This window comes from Caretta caretta, chromosome 6 (assembly GCF_965140235.1).
Source record: "Caretta caretta isolate rCarCar2 chromosome 6, rCarCar1.hap1, whole genome shotgun sequence".
In the NCBI taxonomy this organism is placed as follows: Eukaryota; Metazoa; Chordata; order Testudines; family Cheloniidae; genus Caretta; species Caretta caretta.
The window spans coordinates 85,258,912-85,282,494 of record NC_134211.1 but is presented as its reverse complement, the minus strand read 5'-3'; the positions used below and the strand labels follow the sequence as shown (position 1 = coordinate 85,282,494).

At 38.5% G+C, this 23,583-nt stretch overlaps 1 protein-coding gene across 9 annotated transcripts in view; it reads left to right on the top strand.

The window, feature by feature from the left end:
• Positions 1-23,583, top strand: part of RALGAPA1 (Ral GTPase activating protein catalytic subunit alpha 1) — a 238,149-nt gene that overhangs the window by 151,498 nt on the left and 63,068 nt on the right. For 8 of the 9 annotated variants that reach the window (XM_048855930.2, XM_048855931.2, XM_048855932.2 and 5 more), the window contains 4 exons: positions 9,017-9,878; positions 12,027-12,098; positions 13,591-13,714; positions 15,790-15,945. In XM_048855930.2, coding sequence (XP_048711887.1) covers positions 9,017-9,878; positions 12,027-12,098; positions 13,591-13,714; positions 15,790-15,945 — 1,214 coding nt within the window. Of the gene's footprint in view, positions 1-9,016; positions 9,879-12,026; positions 12,099-13,590; positions 13,715-15,789; positions 15,946-19,497; positions 20,793-23,583 lie in introns of those variants that run through there. The other variant, XM_048855941.2, reaches the window with a different exon arrangement.

Here is a 23,583-nt window from a genome sequence, read left to right as displayed (position 1 = left end):
AGATATTAAGAGCCAGATAAATGCAGAACCTTTTTGTAGCAGCTGTGTGCTAACAGCAGGTGATTTTGTGGTCTGTAGTGACTACGTGCTGTTTTTTTATGTGGGGAAAATGGCTAATCATTGTGCCCTTGTCTAAGACACGCTTCATCATCCTCAAGTACTTTTTTGGCCAAAGAATTCTAAACATAGAGCTGCCCCCTAATAAGCTCAGTATTGGATTGAACAAGTCTGATTTGAGAACTATTGGCAGGAGGAGCTGTAATTATTAAATTTACTGAAGAATGAAGAAAGGTACTGTATTTGGCTTTTTGTCAAATGGCAGTGGTCTTATTAGCAAAAAGTAATCATCTGCAGGGTCAGAATGAAAGCAGCTTTGAAGGATTCATTCTGTCCTAATTACAGTTTCACCTATACGTATTATGTAAAGCTAATATTTAAAGCATTTGCCAGAATTAACTTCCACTGCATGTTCTATTACAGTGTAGTGAATTGCAGCAGCTTTTTATGCCTTGCATCTTTTGTATACTATAATAATCTGTAATTATGGGTTTGCAACAAACGCTATGTGGCTTGTTTAATCTGACAATCTGAAAAGACAACCCTGAATAGACTTTTTTTAAATGAATGCCAGTTGCACAAAGCCTTAGCATCGATTTCTTCATTTTGCATTTCCTCACATGATTGGTTCTTTTCTGATTTCTTGTTAAATTTCTAAATAAAGGTAATTCCCCGTGTTCCTTATGTCTCTTTAGATGAGATATGGTAACCTTATATGTTTTCTTTAAAGTTTCAAGGCTTTGTAAATCTGAGTAGGCTAGATTACCAAATGTAATTGACAAACCATAATATAGATTTAATTGCCCCCTGGTACTCCTTGCCTGTGCCATCACCCAGGGAACAGTACCAAGCACTGTTTTACCCATCCCACAGCATATTCTCTTGTTTGCATTGTGGTGGATGTGATAGAAGCAAAGTTTTTGGATTAGAGTAGTCAGAACCCAGGTCAAATAGGGGGCCAAGTAGTGCATCTCAGCTGCAAAGGAGCATGCTGGTTGGCTGTATTTGGAGCAGAAGCACACTATTTGAATTACAATGAAGCCAAACCACACAACACTCCTCTCACTAGACATAGGCTTAGCAGTGTACAGGTGCTTTCATACAACTCCGTTGGGGGACATAGGTAGAATGGGCAGGCGTATTAGTGGGGAAAATGTACAAGGAGAAGGAGAAAGTGTGCCAAACTCTACTTAGGACGAAAGCTCATTCATGAGTCTGTTGTATCAGATAAGCAGTTGTCATGTGTTTAGCATTTTAAAGGCAGGATAGTCCTTGCAGGTTTGACCGCTGTGATTGGGAGATGGGACATATTACTTCTCCCATTGTTCAGGGACAAGTCCACCATTAAGGGACTTGTGGAGGCTTATCCACAGAGCAACCCTCTACATGTTGGTATGCACTAGAGTCAGCATCTGCTCAGAGACTGATACAGGCATCCCAATGAGGGAGTAGGCAAAGTCTTGTTGAATTCCCTAGGAAGCAGGCAAGAGTAGGGATTAAGGAGGTATATAGAATTTGTTAATCTGTGTCCATGTCCTCCCTTCCATGTGTCTGTGGCAAAGTGGTAGTATAGCTGACCTTTACAAGAAACAGTTCTGAAATTAAATGAAAATCTATATTCGAGTTTTGTTTAAATACCACTGGAATTACAAGATACAAATCTATAAAAAAAAATAGTAGGAAGGCTTTTCCTATATTAACAGATCTTGCAAAGTTAAATCAATTTGTATTATTTTTCCAGGGTCAAGAGTTTGTAGCATTCTAAATGTTAAAAGTGGGGGGAAAAATCTGTTTGTTTACCTAGTCCTGATCTTTCAACTTTTGTTGCAGGATTTTTTTCCTATGATAAGTGTGTGAAAGCAATATGTATTTAGGCTAAGACAAAAAAAACCCATACTAAATATTACATAGCTATTGCAGTGTCGCTTGCTGGCAAAAATCAGACAATTGTATAAAACCTTCAAAGGGGGGACTTCTTCCACAGCTGCAGGCAAAATCATTTTCTCTTACAAAACTGCATCCACAGACCCCACTTTTGGGATCTGTGTACTGGGTCTCTTGGACCTCAGACCTTCTTACAGGCTGGTGCTTGGGACATAAGGCTGAGAGCCACTGCACACACAGAACTGTACTCCAGGGTCAAAATTATTAAAAGGTGCTCAGCTTTTACACTGTTCTGGAATATTTTTCTATTCTCTTCTTCGTATTCCTCTCAACAAATATTCAACCTACTGTAGATATCTTTCCTTGTAGATTTTAGGTTCTAAAATTAACTAAAGGTTTCCTCAACTTTTTTTGAGTTCGTTCTTTTATTTAAAATTAATAAAATAATAGAACTTATTTTTTCCTTAAAGTCTTGCCACCATCTGCTATTACAGTTGAAGGTGTAACATGTATCTTTTCTGGGGGTGGGTGGAGAGAAAGCACTTAATTCACTTCTGACAGGCTGCAGTTAGACCAGAACGACTTGCGCTTAGCATGCCTAGGGAAAGGATGTTTCTTTAGACTGTGTACAGCTAGCTTATGTCTTTATCTGCCCAGGAGGTTCAAAGGGAGTAGGAGAGACACTCAGTCATTATTTTCCCACTCAGCTGCACCACTGCAATAGCGATAAGCCCACATGGCCACCTGCTGATCCAAGATTATCAAAATATCATAAAGAGGACATGGAATCCTCCATTCCATGCATTGTCTTAGATTCTGCAGCCTCTGTTAGATCATTGGTGAAAGACCATCAAGCCTTCCCATAAAAGAAGGAATCTCAGAGTCTGGAAAAAATAGCTAGGGTAATCTCCTGGCAAACTACCAAGTGATCATGAGCAAGTATGATTATAATCACTAACTAAGATGCTGCCTGCTATTGAGCCATAAATACATAGAACAAAAAGGTGTACTCTGGGCATGTGTCCCTTAATGTGGAATTTTAGGTTGACACTGTGATCAGCCAATAGTAGTTGTGGTAATGCTATGGAGGTTTTCATGGTTACATACTTTGGTCCATTCATGAAAGAGAGGGTAAGATACTGGATTTGTGCTTAAAGGGTCCTAATTTATTTAACAGTAGACTGATGCTAAACAAGGAGACTGAAGGAAACAATATCATGGCATCCAACCACTTTACTGTTCTTGGGGTCATTCACAATATTCAGGAGAGCATCAACAGTCATCCTTTCAGCCTCAGTAGAAAACAGGTTTCTTTAATAACATCATAATACTTATATTTAAGAAAGTAAATTTTATCCCGTGATCTCAAAACAATTTAGTCTCTGCTACTTCTTCTAAGAAGCGATCCTAAAGAGAACCAATCAGAACTGCTGTGTGGGTCTCCTTTATAAAGACTGTTGGGTTCAATAGATTTAGTTTTCCCCAGCATATCACTTTACCATGTATCACTTTATACATCCGGTTCCTTGGTACAATAGAGAAGGGCTATAGCCTGACGTTATTTTTCTATTATTTAATGTGTATATTTAAGTTTTTCTATGGCACTTGTCTCAGCATCTCACCAATATTAATGAATTTATCCCTACAGAAACCTTGTGAGGTTGGGAAATATTCCCATTTTACAGATAAGGCACAGAGAGAGTTATGGCACAGTCCAGCTCCCTTTTGAAATGAAGGACATGATTCAAACAGGAAGTCTGAGAGAGAGCTAGGAATAGCAGTCCCAGTCCAGTGCTTTACCCACTACACCAGCTTTTCTCTTCACAAGACCACTGTGCTGCATCCTCCTCCATATTGCTTTAAGGGGCCTTGTGAGTTTGAGATAGGCAATTGCCTCCCTTCTGGAAACGGGAGCAGTAGAACACATACAGTTCCTTCATATTAGCAAGAGTTGTTTACTTTTAGTATTTTCTCACTCTAAAGAAGTCTGGAGTCCTTTCTGCACCAGTAAACTGCCTGAAAAGGTTCAACAAGTTTCTCATGAGGATCAGATTTTGGGTGGTGACTATAGAAATGAAAGCTGTGTCCCGTCTACAATGCAGTTAATCCCTCCTGTACTACTTCCCTTTTCTGGGCACCATGAAATTGGCTTACCAGATCTGATATTCCTACTTCTTGATTTGGCACCTCCTCTGTTCCTGCGAATCATGTCCAGTCTTTTCTCCCAGAAAGAATGGTGAGTTTTAAATTTGGATTTTGTCTTCACTGTTTTTGTCAAATTCTCCCACTGTTGCTGTAGTACTGGTGCAATTCCACTGATATTAACAATAGTGAGAGCGGCAGTGTAAACCACAAAGGCAGATCTGGGGGCTTCTCAGTTGGAAACAAAAGAGGAGAAAGACTTGGGGGTATTAATAGATCACAGTCTGACTAATAGCCACCAATCTTATGTGTCCGTGAAAAATTCCAGTCACGCATGTTCAAGAAAGTGAATTCAAACTGGAACATGTGCAGAGAAGGGCTACTAGGATGATATTGGGAATGAAGAAAGCTTATCTTACAAGAGGAGTCTAAAAGAACTTGGCTTGGTTAGCCTAGCAAAACAAAAGCTGAAAGGGGATATGACTGCTCTATTTAAGCTAAAGGAAAATGTTGGCACAAGAACAAATGGGTATAAACTGGATGTGAATAAATTTAGGATGGAAATTAGAAGTAGATGTCTAACCATTAGAAGAGTTTTAAGATGAAGCTTCAGAAGTTTATGATGGAATTATATGATGAAGTTGTGTGTGATAGCAAAGGACAGGACTTGATGATTTAGGAGGTCCTTTCTGGTCACATGTCCAATGTTCCTATGTAGATCAATGAAGTGGGCAGAATAAAGGGAAAAAAAACAGAGTACAATGGTCTAAGGGAGAGAAGGAACTGGAATGTATTCATTAAGGTGGTTTCTCATCTCTCAGTTTATATAATTTGGTGTTTATGTTCTAAAAGGATTAATAACTTATCAGAGTAGATCAGTTATTACACACTTACAGTAAAGATGGTTTGAAGGGAGCTAACTACAAATTGTAGGTGGGCCAGAGCAATATATACTAAGCTAATTTTTGTCAGATATATGCTAAACAGCCATTTGGAGTGTTCTGCATACTTTTTTTGTAATATGTAACTGTTTTTGTTTTGGACATTTCGTTTTGGTAGAGCAATTCTTAAAATACACTTTGACTAAAATTATAGTGAACCCTCAGCCCCTCCTTCCCTCTTCAGGGAACTCTTTCTTTTCTAGAAAGAGTGGGAACTCTAAGAAAGAAATTCGAAGTTTGGAGAGGAAGTTAATGGGTTTCCAATAAGTGGCATTCTTGAAAGGCAGGGTGCTCAAAAAAATAGGACACTGCTCTGGAAGTCAGTAGACCTGAATTCTATTCTTGGTTTTGCCATTGAACTGCTGCATGACCTTGGGCAAGTCACTTCACCTCTCTGTGGTACCCCGCCACACTTTTCTGTCTTGTCTGTTTAAACTGTAAGCTCTTCATGGCACAAGTTACTCTCTGTGCAGCATGTGCATGCATAAGTGTGTATAATGTCTAGTACAATGCAACCTTGATCTCATTTGGGGTCTTTAGGCAATACCATATAGAAATTACTAATAATCAATTCACAGAGCAGCAATCACTTGCTCATCTCATTATCAAGCTTTCATTTCTTTTGAAAGTTTTCAGTAGATCTGTTTTTACTCTATGGTGACATGTATACAGACAAGGATGGATTGACCCTTCAGAGATGCATCAACTAAAGCACTTAAGGGTGACTCAAATTTGAAATGCCAACAAATTGGAAGCCTAAAGTTGCTGTGCTCCTGGGAACCCAAAAGTAGTAGTAGTATATTATTTGTTTGTACAATACCAACAGTGTACTAGTCACTTAGAGTAAATATCTGCAGCAAAGGTGATCCAATAGCAGAGCTTCCTTTACTGGTTATACTTCTGGGGGAATTCTGTGCCACTGCGCATGTGCATAATTAATGAGCTGTGCATATTTTTAATAATTTGCACAGAAAAAAGCTTCTGCTGGAATTTTGCTGCAGTTCTGTCTTTTGCCCACCAGAGGGCACTCTGGCACTAGAACACAGCAGCTGCTCCCAGCCAGCTAGGGAAGAGAAAGAGCCTGTCGTCTTCACAGTGCCTGTTGGGCCAGGTCAGGAGACGGGGGGCTATGGGGAGACAGACAGCGTGGAGCTGCTGGGGGGCTCAGACAGGGGCTCATGGGGGACGACAAACTGTGGCAGGGGCTGAATGGGAGTGGAGGTGCAGGGCCACATGGGCAGAGGGGGGAAGGAGGTGCAGATCTACAGGGTGAAGGGAGATGGCTGAGTGGGGGTGAATGGACACATGTGGCCAGGGATTGCAAGGACACAAGGGGGTGCAGGGGCAGATGTGCCTGACTAAAGGGTAGAGGCTAGGTGTCAGCCAAGGTCTGCATGGGGGAAGCTACCTAACAGTTCCTCCCCGCACCCCCAAAAATCCTGTTCCATACTTTTCCCACCAATACCCAATAATCTTTCAAGTTCACATCCAGGCTCCTACCCAGCAATTACTTCCCTCTCCTTCAGCTCCTCTGTTATCCCTGACTCCCCCAAGCCTTTGCACTCCTTCTGAGAGGTGCAGGAAATATGGTTCCGTATTGTAGTTTAAATGAATTATTACTCAGGGTTCTGTATTAATATGCCTAGTAAGGATCTATTTGTCAAAAAACATTTTCTGAATCTTTTTTGTTGTCTGTATTATTATAGACATACTGGCTGACAGGTATTTTGAAATAAATGACCAAAAATAATTGAAACTGGTGTGATTATATTGTGTTATTTTTACATATAAAATATGCAGAATTTTGCAGAATGTGAAAATACTGTGTGCAGATTTTTTAATTTTTTGGTGCAGAATTCCCCCAGAAGTATGGGTAGTACAATCTTTGATAAATTTCACTTTCAGAGTCTCCCATTCATTTTCACTAGAAGACTTGTACAAACTTGCTTGCAAGTCCTTGCTACTTTTCAGCAGAGGGCACTATAACTTAATTTGCTTGCTTGCTTTCCATATCTGGGCATGGAATTCACCTTAGCTGATTGTTTTCAAAGAGTCTCTGTTTTCAACCATGAGAGAGACTAGAGAAGCCAGAATATTTTTTCTTGTTCTCTTGTCTACATTGTCAAATCCACTTAATATGTAATGATACTATATTTTCAGCTGTTTTGAAATCATTTTGTAAACATTAACTAGGAGCTTGAATTTTGCCTATTTTTTTGGCATGTAGTAGAATTTGTTAAATTATTTAAATAGTTAACATCTGGGTGATGCTGTACAGCTATTCCAAACTCAGACTTTGCTTTTGTGAAGATTTGTGTAAATTAACATTCTCAAATGATTTTTAGATACTTTAAACATTGTCGTATTTATGCTTTCTGTTGCACTCAGAAGACAAAGATATATGTATCAGTAATTACTGTCAACAGTTAGAGCAACGTGCACTCAACACTTTGCTAAATTCAGGCATTAAATCATTTTCACATAAATTCATTATAGGTTATGCATTTTACCCTTATTTTGCCAAAGCGCTCAAGAAACCTTGTGCCTTAAACTGTTTTATATCTACTAAGCAATATTTATTGCTTAGTATAAAAATTACTGTAACTTGTATAGTATAAAAGGAAATGGTTTGGTTTACTCCAGTTTATACCATAAACTGGACATTGGGTATATATTCTCTTAAATTTTGCATGGAAAGAGGAAGAGGCTAGAAATGAAATAGGCAGTCCAATAGACTTTTACTAAAAATCCAAAGAAACCCACACTTTCTAGTAATATTTTACAATCATGTATAGACTACCTAATTCTGAGAAATGGAGCCTTGTTTCTTTTCTGCAGGGAGTCCAGGTATGATTTGCTCAGGACTACTCAGCCTCAGCCTCTCTGGTGCAAGCTGTGGCTTAAAGCTTTGCTCTGGCACACTCCCTCCACTCCCTGTTCTCTGCTCCCAATGTACCCACTCCTTCCATTTACACTGTGGAGGGGGCAGGGAGAGAGGAAAGGGGTTAGTAGTACCATTGGAGAGCTCCCCTCTGCAGGAAGAATTCTCCACCAGTTATCTTCAACGGGTTTAAGGCCACTTTGCACTGTATGAGTATAGACTTAATGGACCAGAAAATCCAGCCCAGAGTGTGGTTTAAAAAATAATTCTTAGGCATGCTTGGCTTGTTATAAAAATTATGAAACCTTTGTTACAAATTAATATAATTTCCATAAGAGTGGAAAATCTTTGGCAAAGAAGTAAGAATTTTCTCGAGTACCTTTAGCAAAATGAAACTTAGGCAGAATTGACAGGATTAACTTACCTCTTTTCCCTGCTGATTTTCCCAGAAATTTTTCAGACTGAAATTTTTTATATGTACATATTTTTTTCAGTTTCAATGTGAGATTTTTATTTTCTGTTTTGCTACTGCTAGAGTTTCCTGTATATAAATAGCCTGAACTTTGATCAATGTTTTCCAATGATCCACTGTCATTCTTAAATTAACCTGCAGCTGTATACTCCCTTGGGCAATTAGGGTGATTAGATTTTTTTTGCACACACTTATATCTGTGTTTTTCCTCATCAAAGTACTACTGTGCCAAAATACAAAAATCTGTTGCAATTTTGGATGTTGGACTGCTTATCATGCAATAGCTTCTACTTCAGCAGCAGCTTAAGATCTGTTTTCAATAGTTTAAGAATCACTATTGTATATCTAAGTGGACCTATGCTCTTCATAAAAGCTGTGGTGAGAAAATGGGCTACGCTCTACAATTATAGAATGTTTATTCTTTCTATAACTGTGGTGATTATTTCACTTTTTTCTTCACACTTAGAACTAAAGTTCCTGGAAATCCATATTTTCCCTGGTTGTTTTAGGTGTGTCCTAGTCTCATAAAGCTCATTCTTTGTTGAAAAATCTAGGCAATAAAAATCCAAAATAAATATTTAAATCTCCATGTTGCTTCCCCAAAATTTAATTTTAAATACAGTGTTCTTTGTCTTACAGTGAAAACTCACATGCAACAAGGCTTAATCTCCATTGCTGCTCGTACTGTGATAACACATCTGGTGAACCATTTAGGCCACTATCCAATGAGTGGAGGCCCTGCTATGCTAACCAGCCAAGTTTGTGAGAACAATGACAATCCTTACAGCGAAAGTCCTGAGCTTTCTCCTGAACTTTTTGAGAGCCCAAACCTCCAGTTCTTCGTATTAAACAACACTACTTTAGTCTCTTGTATACAAATCCAAGCAGAAGAGAATATGCCTGGAGGAGGTTTGTCTGCTGGACTTGCATCTGCTAATTCGAATGTCAGAATTATAGTGCGTGATCTGTCTGGTAAATACTCATGGGATTCTGCCATTTTGTATGGGCCATCGTCTTTATGTGGATTATCAGAACATACTTTTTTGGCGCTTTCTGTATTTCAGCAAGAGAAACCAGAAGATGCCCCATCATCTGATCATGTAGAGGCTGTATGTGTAAGGGATGGAATTGCACTTGAAGTAAAAAGGAAATTTAGAGAAACTGTGCCAACTTGGGATACAATTAGGGATGAAGAAGATGCTCTTGATGAGCTGTTACATTATTTAGGTGTCACTAGTCCTGAATGCTTACAGAGAGCAGGAGTCTCACTGAACATACCTGCTCCTCAACCTGTCTGTATCTCAGAGAAACAGGAAAATGACGTCATCAATGCAATTCTTAAACAACACACAGAAGAGAGAGAATTTGTTGAAAAACACTTCAGTGACTTAAACATGAAGGCTGTGGAACAGGATGAGCCAACTCCACAAAAGCCCCAATCAGCATTTTACTATTGCAGATTACTTCTCAGTATATTGGGAATGAATTCGTGGGATAAAAGGTAAAAAAAAAAAAAAAACTGTTTAACACAAATTACTGTTTGTTTAAAAGTACAGTGTTTGGTAACAATTTATGTAACTCTCCTTCATCATTTTATTAATCCTCCTAACTTTAGGCAGTAGAACTGGTTAGGCCAAGAATGCCTTTGGCCAATTGACAGCAGAGTTTTTGAGATGGGGGAGTGGGCATCTACTAACGGGGAAGAAACTTTTTTTATTACTTTCAACCCACTGTGTGGAGAAACTGGGGAGAGGAGGGAACAGCTTGATGATCTTATTGCTCCCTAAAATCCATGCAGACGGGATTGAAGACAGGTCCTTTCCAGCTCAGTGCAGGGATGCTATTGGTGGGAGAATGCTCTCTCTCCCTACTCTGCTCTCCTCAGCAGCTCCATTAAGAAGCCTTAGATTGGTGGAGAAAGACACCCTTACTGCCTCCTCTCTGCTGTCCTTCTATGCGTCTGTAGGAATATGGGGAAGACGAGGCACCTTTCCCTACCAGACCCAAGCTGTGGAATAGCAGCAAGTTTGTTGTTGCTGGGTTACTGGTAAACATTCTCTTGCCCTGCCTGAGGAAAGGGGATGCACATATCCTCTCCCTAGAAAAGTGCACAAATGTAAATCTGAAAAGTAGAGGGATTTTTTTCCACTCATTTCTCTCAGTTTGGATAATCTTGAATGTTGCAAATAACAATAGAGGGTGAAAAAAATTCTGTGAGAAAGAAAGGTACTTTTTGTGTTGACTGTACCTTTTTTTTTAATATAGAATTAGTATTTCAGAATGTAAGGGCCTTTCTAAAATCATATCTCTGAGTGAAATCTGGAACTCATAATTAGAAGATCAGGGTTAAGCATCAAGATACTTACCTGCTGTGAAGGGAAAATGGATATTCTATAGACCTAGAATAAGTCTGGATCAATAAAATAATATTGCAGTCATATGAGTGAAACATTTTGATCACAAAGAACTTTGGTAGCAAATGTGTTGCAACCATTCTTAATACTTAAGTGGGCCTTTAGTTTGCCAAAGCAGCCTGTTTTCCAATGGGTACTGCTCTTAACCTCACTTCGGTGTATTTTATGGGTAATATCAAGAAGGTTTAAAAATTGAATAGTGGTTATTTTACTGAAACATAACTGTTTCTTAAAAGACAAAAAGAATTACAGATGACTAGGTGGGCTGATATACTCTGCTTTGCTCTGCAATTCAGGAATGTAGAGTTCAGTTTTTATAGTGGTAGACTCAATCTATTTTTACAAAGAGAAGGTTAAGGGTTGACTTGGATATAGTCTATAAGTGTCTACACGGTGAACAAATATTTTGTTATGGGCTCTTCAATCCAGTAGAGAAAAATATAACACAATCCGATGGCTGGAAGTTAAAGCTACACAAATTCGGACTGGAAATAAGGTGTAAATTTTTAACAGTGAAACTAGTTAACCATTGGAGCAATTTTCCAAGGCTCATGGTGAAGTCTCTATCACTAACCATTTTTAAATAAAGTTTGGTTGGTTTTCTGCAAGATATGCTCTAGGAATTATTTTGGGTAAATTCTATGGCCTGTAAAAAGAAAAGGAGTACTTGTGGCACGTTAGAGACTAACAAATTTATTTATTCGGATGAAGTGAGCTGTAGCTCACGAAAGCTTATGCTCAAATAAATTTTAGTCTCTGAGGTGCCACAAGTACTCCTTTTCTTTTTGCGGATACAGACTAACACAGCTGCTACTCTGAAACCTGTCTATAGCCTGTGTTATACAGGAGGTCAGGCTAGATGATCACAAATGGTCCCTTCTGGCCTTGAGATCTATGAATCTGTCATGTATCACTAAGCAGCTATCCTCAGGCCTACTATGTAGTAAATTGTGTGGGCTCCAAAGGGAGTCCTGTCCAGCCTTCGGCAGAGAGCTGAAGTCACTAGGTTGAGAGGGGAAAGTTGGCAAAAGTAGAGTTACACAGAGGACTTCAAGAAGGATGCAGAAGACCTTCTGGCATAAAATTGACAATGTGTATAATTTATTTTTAAAGGAAATTTGAGAAGGCAAGAAAATTGTGGGTGATTGCATGAATGGAACTGAAATATGTTTTTGTATTGTCCTATACCCATTACTGGACAAGTAATACAAATGTTATTAATTTTCTCTATTTAGAAGGAGCTTTCATCTCCTGAAAAAAAATGAAAAGTTACTTCGAGAACTTAGAAATTTGGACTCAAGACAATGGTAAGTTATCTTTTAAAAATTGCCTAATTACCTTACTAATTTATTTAATCATTTTATTTTTCAAAGTGGGTTTGAACTATTGTTTATATGGAATTGGAGACTAGTTTATATTCCAATAAGTGATTCATGTTCACTAAATTTTGGAAGCAGTACATGCTAAAAATTAAGTGAAACTAAAATGAAATGAAAATTTAATTAATAGATTATCATAAAAGAGAATAAACCCTGCACCCCCAAAACAAGTAATTCATTTGTCAAATACTATTTTTGTTGTGTTCCATGAAAATCCTTATGCAAAACGTGCTATAATGCCCAAATGCTGTACTTACATATCTAATAAAAGGGAAACATACTAAAATTCAGTTACAGTAGCTTTGAAACTAATTTTATAGCTGTGGATCAAAGCCATCAATATCTGAGGATGAATGAAAGTGATTAGAGTTGAGGTTCTCATGGAGAGCTAAAGCTATTTCAGGATGAAATCGTGACCAACAAAGGTTTCAGTCACTGTCCATTGCAAGCCACTTTTTCAAGCTTGTAGTTTCTCTTTTAAGATGTTTTATTAAATCTTTTATGAATGGACGCCAAAGTAGCATCTGCTCTCAGTAGTGAATGTCAGAGAAATATAATCTAGTACACAAGTATCATTGTTGAGATCTCAGTATTTATTCCCATCAGTAGGTTAGCTTCAAGATGAGTAAGTGCAAGTTTTGGAGATGCATTTAGTTTTTAAAAGATCTTAAATTTTGTTCAGTGCTCTTTCTCTTTATTGGAAGGGTATTTTTGAATATGAAAGACTGTATTTAATACATTAAAGAGTGGGCCAAGGAATTTACAATTTGCTGGCTACTCTTCATTTTGTCAGTTGTCCTCCAAGGATCAAGAGACTGTCTCAACAGCTATAGAATTAGTAGTATCAGAATTAGTAGGGCAGTTGTGGGAAACTGTGTTAAGTTGCTCAACTCTGTATCCACCAATCAGCAGTCCAGGGAAACAAGTAGTTAACTTGCTACTTGAGGATATTAAATTCATCTTCCTGAGACACATTTATCATTCGCAAGGATTACCACTATTAATGGTAATGAGGGGTCTTCTTCATAATGTAAAATAATGCCCAACCCATAGGTTTTGTTTATTTCATGTCTTCAGCTGTAAAACTCGTATTCAACTTTCTGACTACATTATTATACCATTTGTTGCTGCTGATTTCAGCCGATGTCCCACTATGCTGAATTGGTCCTTCACGCGTGAAAGTTCCTATTAGCAAACTGTAAAAGGGAAGGCAAAGGAATAGAAGAGGATAAGAACATGAAAAGATAGAAGATGGTCAAAGAATAGAAAGAAAAACTTTTTTAATTATACTACACTTTCACTGCCTTTTTGATTCTGAAAGCTGTGATCTGTGCATAGTGCTTTTATTTTCTGTCTGTGTTAAGACTTGAAAGTGAACTCATACTCTGTGACAATCCAATGACAACCCTATGTTTTACAGCCGAGAGACACACAAGATTGCAGTATTTTATGTTGCTGAGGGACAAGAAGATAAACACTCCATCCTCACTAACACTGGAGGAAGCCAAGCCTATGAGGATTTTGTAGCAGGCCTGGGTTGGGAGGTGTGTGTTTTAAGTTTTATTTATAACTTCTGAGTTTTGTGTTAGATTGTAGAAAACAAATATAGAACGGGAGGCTTATTGTTTTTCTCTCTAATCTTCCATCTCTATTATTCCTTATTACTGCTCACAATTACTGAAACATCCTATCCTGAAAATAGGACACTAAGAGGGAAATTCTGGTTATACTTATGTCAGTGATGCTATGTAGATAAACTGTTGACACAGCAAAGCTTTACTGGCTTTGAAAGGGGAACCTGTGGAAGCTTCTACATAATCAGAGGCTGTTCAATAGTGTGCAATAAGCCACCCTGTTCCTGACTTTTATACACTAACTAAACTATGTCTGTATTGCTGTGTAGGCCTGAAAGGTGTTAAATTCATTTAAGATCCTGCACATTGCTCAGATTTGAGAGTTGGAGAAATAATGGCATGCTGCTTCTCTCTCCTTTTCTCCCTGCCTACTGGAGAGCGACACCCACACACACACACACACACCCCCATCTCTTTCACCAGTCGGAAGTGGATGGTATGGCATAATCATATAAGTACCACTACCACCATTAGAGCATTAGTTCAGTGTAGTTCTATTCTACTGACTCTCCCCTGGTCCAAATTCTCTTTTCTACACTCATCACCATCTCTTTCTGGCTGCTCAAGACAGATCCCCCACTAGCACCAATAAGAAGAAGCTTCAGGCACAGACCTGTCCCACGGAAGTGCAGGAATCATCACTGCTTCTGGCTTTCTTGGAAGTGCCACCTGAAATTAATATTTAATAGTTTGCTTAATGATCAAGAAACAGTAGTAGCTTAGATGACTAACGCTTGCTTTTTGAATTTGTATGTTAATTCCAAGGCAATATATCAGCTCCTGACTTGAGCTATGAAAAAGCTTTGACCAAAGCTGGCAAATTTTGGCTTGCTTAGTGACTTTCCACACACATTCTAAGTGTAGGGAATTTTTCTTATCAGAAAGCATCAATTTTCACTTTATAAGAATGGAAAATTGAAATTCAAAGCCATAACTGAAAATTTGCAAATATGATGGAAATTTGCAAATAAGTCTTAAATTTGATGGAAACACACTTTTTTACAATTAAAGAAGTTTTGTAAACCTGGTACGTATTATAATGTATTATTGCAGTTCTGCAGCAACATTTTTACAAAGTTAAATCAAGCAGATTCAAACATATTTAATCTCACACTAGGCAATAATGTATTTGCTATTATACCAACAAAAAAATCCAGAATTTCATGCCAAGAGGCTAAAACATTTAATATGCAGTTAAGGAAAGTAATCCCGACTTAAAAAGGCATTTAATTTAGATTTATAATGCAAAGAGAAATAACCCACTGCAAAAGGATTACTGCTTACTTCCCTCCTCAGTGTTCAGGAATGGGAAAAAATATGGGACAGCAATATCTGAGTTTGTGATGGGGCCAGCAGCACTATAGCAGTTGCCCTTCCTTCCTGTTGGAAAGCCAGAACAATCACCATCGATTCTCTGTTTGGTGGTTCCCCATGTCTTCTGAGGAGAAGAAAAGCAACTGCTAGTACTGGCTCCCAGGAGAGTGTCAAGACACCACTCTTGCTTTTTTCCCTTTAACCTTTACCTCCCACCAGTCTCTGAGATTGTTGTTCTACCCTCTTGTGCCAATAAATACAGATGTTCCTTCACTGCAGTTAGTTTCTTTTCTAATTAAATCCTTCTAATTAGTAAAAAGAAAAGGAGTACTTGTGGCACCTTAGAGACTAACAAATTTATTAGAGTATAAGCTTTTGTGAGCTTCACAAAAGCTTATGCTCTAATAAATTTGTTAGTCTCTAAGGTGCCACAAGTACTCCTTTTCTTTTTATGGATACAGACTAACACGGCTGCTACTCTGAAACCTGTTCTAATGAGGAAGTCTCTGCTCCTTTAGATAAACTTAATAGTACAAAAGGATTAGCATCAGCAGAGAATTATGGGTTTTTTAAATGTATATGATGATGCTTGAAAAGGCTTTCTCTGAAGAGTATCTTTGTCACCGGATATTACTTTCCCCCCCCTAATGTTACATGGGCTTTGATCTTAGGTGAATCTCACAAACCATTGTGGCTTTATGGGAGGATTGCAAAAAAACAAAAGCACTGGATTGACCACTCCATATTTTGCTACCTCTACAGTGGAAGTAATGTTTCATGTGTCAACAAGAATGCCTTCTGATTCAGATGACTCTCTAACAAAAAAGGTAGGTGATTTTGAATACAGCTTTTCCCTTAGGTAACAGTATATCACGGGATTTTAGAAATCATTCCTTTAAAATAATTTGTAGGTTTTTTCTAAAAAGAATACAATGCTTGTGCCTCTAACAGTTTATATATTATTAAAGCTGGTTGGGTGGGTGGACTATAGTGTTATTAAATTACTTTCTACCAACCAATTATTTTGACACAGAAGATGTCACATTTTGTCACATTTGTACATCTTATTGCTACTGAGGTCACAGGAATGGTGATGTAAGGAAAGGAAAAGGAACAGAGTTAATAGTCTATGTGGAAGAAAAAGCTCCAAATCTGAATGACATGTTCTAGTGCTTTGAGACTTCTGGACGTGAACTGTTAACTTCTCGAAATAGCTGATGAATACATAGTCCAAAGATGAATGTTTGTTGTTCTGCAAGTCTTGCAGCTAAGCATGTTCATAGAACATTTGCCTTTAAAAGAAAATCAAAACGTTCGGAACTTGACAACATTTAGTGAATTTAGTTGTATAGCTTTGGTGATGACACAAATGTTCAGCAGAAGTCTGCTCTCTTATATCCACCTTAAGGGAAAAATGGCTTTCTGTATTGGTATTTTTTCTTTAGAATTTAATAAATTCCACATTAGTGATAATAAGTTGAGGCCTCAAACATGTGTCCTATTACAAATGAACAATTGGCTATCATTAGACTGTCCCCCTATCCTCTGTACATATATCTTCAGATGTGCTAATCCATTCAGTAGACACATTAATGAGCACTGGCTGAAGTGTAATATTGGAGGAAGTGAGGCTGGTTGACCTCAGCATGGAGTTTAATACTTGTAATTAAATTAGATAGTTGACAGTATAGAGAGAAATAGCCATGCCTCTGGCAACTTCAATTATTAATGACTTTTTTTGTTCTTTTTGTTCAACTTGAAGAAAATAATTTATATCTTTTTATTATCATTATTGTTGTTATAAACTGACTTTTAATTCTAAAAGTGGTATTATACAATTTTTTTAAACTATTTAAAATATTTTTCTTGCATGCCTAAGATGGGTACTTCCTACTCTACTCTTCTATTTCATAAAGTGCAGTCAATGTATTTAGGTTCCTAACCAAATTATTAAAGTATCTTAAGAGCAAAAACAACATAATTTTTTAATGAGTATAACTAAAGTAACGATATGATTCCTGTCTCAGCCTTTTTGAAGAAACCAGTGTACTTTGCATACAGAAATATGTATCAATAACCTTTTTGGATTAGAGTGATTAAAAAGTGATGTGGGGAAAACATAATGAAAATTTGTTTCCACTATTCGTTAGATAACTAAAAAACCCCAACATTTTAAACGTTACAGGTTTCAGCAGAAAGCGCAGTCTGAATCTTATATCTGTTTTCAAGAGAATTCAGTCCTTTCCACATAGCTAATACCTTTAGCCACATTTCAGAGTTGGTCCAGTCCTTTGGTGATATAAATTTTTTTTTAAAAGTACAAATCAGTCACCATTTTCACAGTTACAGTTTGATATTCTCACCTAAACCCCATTTGTTTCCACTTTCACCTGTAATCACATTCTTCAATGATTTAGACTATTCTGAGAGGCAGTATGGTCTTAATGAATAGGGTACTACACTGTGAGTCCGGAGACCTGGATTCCATTCCTAACTCAGGGTATGTCTATAAGTCGACCCCTGAGCGCTCTCCCGTCGACTCGTGTACTCCACTGCCACAAGAGGCGCAGGCAGAGTCGACGGGGAAGCGGCAGCAGTCAACTCACCGCAGTGGAGACACCACGGTGAGTAGATCTAAGTACATAGACTTCAGCTATGTTATTCATGTAGCTGAAGTTGCATAACTTATATCGATTCCGCCTTCCCCTCCCCCACCACCCCCCAGTGTAGACCAGGCCTCCGCCACTGACTTGCTGTGTAACTTTGGTCGTGTCACTTTACCTCTATTTGCCTCTATTTTTCCTCCCATCTTCTGTCTGTCTATTTAGATTTTAAACTCTTCAGGGGAGAGAATGTCTCATGTGTTTTTACAGTGCTCAGCACACTGGGCCTCTGATTCCAGTTGGAACCTTTAGACACTTCAGCAGTACTCACAGTAGTAATCCGCAATATTATTCTTTATTATTAAGACGTGCTAAATACAGTGTGCAGCATGTGACCTTTTACAGCAGAAGATTATATAAAATGTGAAATAAAAATAAACTGTCGCTACTGAGGTCACAGAAATGGTGATATAAGGGGAGGAAATGAAGGGAGATAAAAAAGGGTATGTCTACACTGAAAAAAACCCCAAACCCTGCAGCAACATGTCTCAGAGCCCTGGTCAATCGACTCAGGCTTGCACTACACAGCTAAAAATAGAAGTGTAGACGTTTCTGCACAGTCTCTAAGACCCATCCCTGTCTCTGGGGTTCAGAGCCCAAACTCCAGCCCTATCAGGGATGTCTACACTGCTACTGAGCCCAAGTCAATTGACCCAGGGTCTAAGACTTACTGCTGTGGTTTTTTGTTTATTTTTGTTTTTACAGCATAGACATATTCTAATTGTGTGGAAGAAGACCTTGGATCTTGAACTCACTGAGGGTTTTGAATGTGTTTAGCCATGTTTTTAAGTGTGTGTTTTATTTCTATAATTTGAACAATTTATTTATTGTACTTTGGTTGGCTGAAGAATTGTTGCTGGTTTCTATATTGTAATGTGCCTAGAGGTAGATGATAGGTTCATCTTATAAATGGAAATTAAATTTAATTAAAATAAAACTTCTTCCTGCCAGCCCAACCACTGCAGTATCAAGATTCTAGTGCTTCAGATGCTAGGCCAATTTAAAACTTATTTTCTATCAATCTTTCTGAATAGTAAATAAAATTTTAAGTATCTTAGATACCTTAGAAACACTGGAGTCAAAAGAGAACAGTTAGAGAGCAGAAAAAAAGATGAATTGAAAAGGAAGAGAAGGGAATGCTTTAGAGATCGGATTAAAATTTAAACGATGAATTAAAAATAAAATTTTTAATGCATATGTATCCTTCATCTTTGAATTTTTCTAAGTGAAAGGATTTGTCAAAATAGAAAATATTTTAAATACAGTTACAAAGGTAACATTATGATGAAAGTGTCAAAATTAAGAAAGAATTATAAAATCTCACAATTCACCATGGGAGTGATATCACATTCACCCATGCAGCTTACCCCCTTATCTAGCTACTGCTAGCACTTTGAGGAAATTTGGAGGGGGAGGGTGTGAAAGTGTCTTAATTAATATATTATACATATGGTGTTAAAACAAAAGAGGTCATTTTCTAATTAGCAGCTTATTAATCCAACTGAAACTTTTGGTGATTACATAAATGGCTCAAGCTTAGTTTGACATTGTCAAAGCCCTTCAAAAGAATTATAGACCCATAATTCATAGCTAATTGTTTTGCTTTGATTTTAATACAAACTGGATGGTTAAAGGCATAAGACCATAAAGCATGGCCATTAGTGCAATATTAATATTTTTATAAAATTGCAATTAATCACATCCATTATTTTACAGGAGTAAAAAAATTAATGTTAAAACAACATTTTATGAAGAACTTAACCAAATGTCTGAAGGTGCGTTAGATAGACGCTAAAAACATGTAACTTTGCCAAAAGTAGCTGCAATAACAACTAATTACAACTACAATACCCACCTGCTGAAGTGAAGAAACAGATTGACAGAGACAGAGGAGTACCCAGAAGTCACCTACTACAGGACAGGCCCAGAGAACAAAGAAAATAACAGAACACCACTAGCCATCACCTTCAGCCCCCAACTAAAACCCCTCCAACACATCCTCAAGGATCTGCAACCTATCCTGAAGGACGACCCATCACGCTCACAGATCTTGGGAGACAGGCCAGTCCTTGCTTACAGACAGCCCCCCAACCTGAAGCAAATACTCACCAGCAACCACACAACAGAACCACTAACCCAGGAACCTATCCTTGCAACAAAGCCCCGTTGCCAGCTGTGCCCACATATCTATTCAGGGGACACCATCATAGGCCTAATCACATCAGCCACATTATCAGAGGCTCGTTCACCTGCACATCTACCAAAGTGATATGTGCCAGCAATGCCCCTCTGCCATGTACATTGGTCAAATTGGACAGTCTCTACGTAAAAGAATAAATGGACACAAATCAGACGTCAAGATTTATAACATTAAAAAACCAGCTGGAGAACACTTCAATCTCTCTGGTCACTCGATTACAGACCTAAAAGTTGCAATTCTTCAACAAAAAAAAAACTTCAGAAACAGAGTCCAACGAGAGACTGCTGACTTGGAATGAATTTGCAAACTGGAAACAATTAACTTAGGCTTGAATAGAGACTGGGAGTGGATGGGTCATTACACAAAGTAAAACTATTTCCCCATGTTTGTTCCCCACCCCCACCCCCCCACTGTTCCTCACACATTCTTGTCAACTGCTGGAAATGGCCCACCTTGATTATCACTACAAAAGGTTTTTCCCCCCACCCCCGCCCCGCTCTCCTTCTGGTAATAGCTCACCTTAAGTGATCACTCTCGTTACAGTGTGTATGGTAACACCCATTGTTTCATGTTCTCTATGTATATAAATCTCCCCACTGTATTTTCCACTAAATGCATCTGATGAAGTGAGCTGTAGCTCACGAAAGCTTATGCTCAAATAAATTTGTTAGCCTCTAAGGTGCCACAAATACTCCTTTTCTTTTTGCAATAAGAAGCTGCTTCCTAAATTTTTCTGCTGTGTTGTGTTCCTGCTGTACCTCTCTAGTGAACTTTATTTTTGAAGTAAACAAAATAAAATTTGAAGACTAGCTTTCGTTATAAAAGGAAATAGTTTTTTTCCCTTTCCTTCTTTAGATAAGTGGGTACTAGAAATTACAAATAATTTTGGCAAGAGTTCAAGGGTTAATGCAAGAGATAAATAAAAGGAATTTTCTGTAAATTGAGCCCTGCATTATTTCAGTTGTCTTGCCTTTCCAAACCTAACTCATTTAATTTTAAAAAGTAAATACTTAAATTTTTCCTGACAGTGTGCTTTGCTTTTTCTATCGTTTATTACTTCAATTATACTTGGTATCACTTAAAACAATCTGCCATTTGGAAATCTCATTGTAGCCTGCAGCTTAGTATTAAGTCTGGCTGGTATTGTAACATGTACAGCATATGACACTAATGTATCAAAATTAGATTTGATCATCCCTCCTGGTTATATTTATTTCACATTTCTTTTGTATTCAGTTAACATAAACATATTAGGAAAGCTGACACATGGTGATGGCTGTATAGTAAGAATATTTTAAAGCATTTTGATTTAAAATTGCAGATAACTTGGCTTTTCCAAATTTTTGAGTGTTTTTACTTATTTTTAACAATGAAGAAGAGGTTCAAAGCATATACTGTAGCTGAAAGGGGTAAATTATCTTTCTATTGTTTATCATTTATATATGGTCATGCCTTAAATTCCCAACTCAGATTGGGGATCCGTTATGCTAGCCACTGTTCATGCACATAAGAAGAGACAGTCTCAGTCCTGAAGAGCTTATGATCTAAATGGACAAGACAAAGCATGGAAAAAAGAAAGTGTTGTTACCCTGATTTTCAGGTGGGGAACTGAGGCACAAAGGGCCACATCCTCATCTGGTGTAAATTGTCATAGCTCCGTCAACTTCAATTATGCTATGACAATTTATAAACATAATCTTTGAGTGATTATCCACACGGATTCCACTCTTGGTGTGTTTGCATCCCAGGCACACAAGATTGGATTATTTTAAATAGCTGTGTCTGTGGGGGCCACACATTCACCCTGGGCATCCTCTCGCTCCCTACACCAGAGAGTATAAAGGGTGGGGCAGCCTCAACTCTCACTAATTTCCTTCTTACCACGTGTGGCAGCAAGACAAAACCTTGTAGTGTCCACATCCCTTGCTCTGAGCTGGTTCATTTCTGTAGTTAGTTGTTAACTTAAATAAATTTTCTTTGCCTACTGGCTTAAAAAAACTCCAAAACTTTAGATTTATTCAGAGTAGTGATAGGTTTTCTTTTCTTGTACAAGGGCCCACTCCCCTGTACAAGTGCACCTCCCTACAAGAACTTAAAATGTTTGACTTCAAGTTGCAGGGGTTCAAGGTTTGCCTCTCCTCTGAAGCAGCAATGTTGGTAAATGATGGGCATTCCCAATGTCTATACTGCCTGGAAGAGGGTTGTGCTTTGGAGCACTGCCCAGTTTACAAGTCCTTTTCCAAGAGGATTCAAAAAGCATAAGAATGGCCATACTGGGTCAGACCCCAGTGGTCCATCTAACACAGTATCCTATCTTCCAACAGTGGCCAATGCCAGGTGCTTCAGAGGGAATGAACAGAACAGGGCAATTATCAAGTGACCCATCCCCTTTCGTCCAATCCCAGCTTCTGGCAGGCAGAGGCTAGGATACTCAGAGCATGGCGTTGCATCCCTGACCATCTTGGCTAACAGTCATTGATGGACCAATTCTCCAAGAACTTATCTAATTATTCTGTGAACCCAGTTATGCTTTTGCCTTCACAATATTCCCTCGCAATGAGTTCTACAGGTTTACTGTGCCTTGGGTCCTTTGTGTGTGTTAAACTGCTGCGAGGGAGGCAAAACTGAAACTCTTCCTCCTGGAAGTGTCCATGCAAGCCCTACTGGACCCCAGCAGACCTTCCAAGAAGCTCTAGGTACCAGGCTCATCCCATGCACTGAGTGACCTGGTGAGCAAAGACACCACCCCTGGTTCCTGTGAAACCTCATAAGCACCATTCATCAGTGACATTGGTGACGTCTTTGGAAAGGGTCTGTAAGGAGCATTGCACTAGGGATCAGAACAGACACCAAATCCCCTCTGTAAATGGGGGACGAAAAGCCTCCCCTGAAGCTTACTATTCTAAATGCCTAAAGAAATGGTGTCCCATCTCTGTGTACCTGCACTGAAACCCAAGTCAGCACCGGTGGTCTCTCCCACGCCAAGAACCGTACTGCCTCCAGTACCATCAGCAAGTCACTGACCATGACACCAAATCTCCTAGCACAGAGTACTTTGGTACTGTCTGCCTCTGCACTGAGAACCATGGTACTGAGTACCTCTGTACCAAGGCCCATCACTACAATACTGGCCACATCTTTGGCACCAGCTGAGACTTTGACCGCGGTCATTTGAGGACTCTGTATCTGCACCAGATGAATATTTCTGTCAACATCTTTACCCCAATATTCTCGTGGTTCAAGCAACTCAAGAAGAATCATAGCAACCAGAACAACCCAAATCTACTTCTTGGGAGAACAACCCAAAGAAATTAGATCTCTTTGGGAGGAAAATATATTTCTCAGCAAGTCTACAAATAGAGGTAGCAAATTATCACTGCTTTTGAAATACAATTTCCTGCTTTGGGCAGACTTTCTAATTTTCATAGAGAGGCTTCTGAAGGACCAGAATGAGGAACTGAAATCCCTCATGGCTGAGGGCCAGCTCACAGCCTGAACAGTGTTAGAGGCTGCACTTGATGCATCAGATGCTGCAGACAAGACAATGGGCTCTGCTGCAGCAAATGAGAAGATTGCAACGGTCTTGGAGGGAGGTCCAAGCG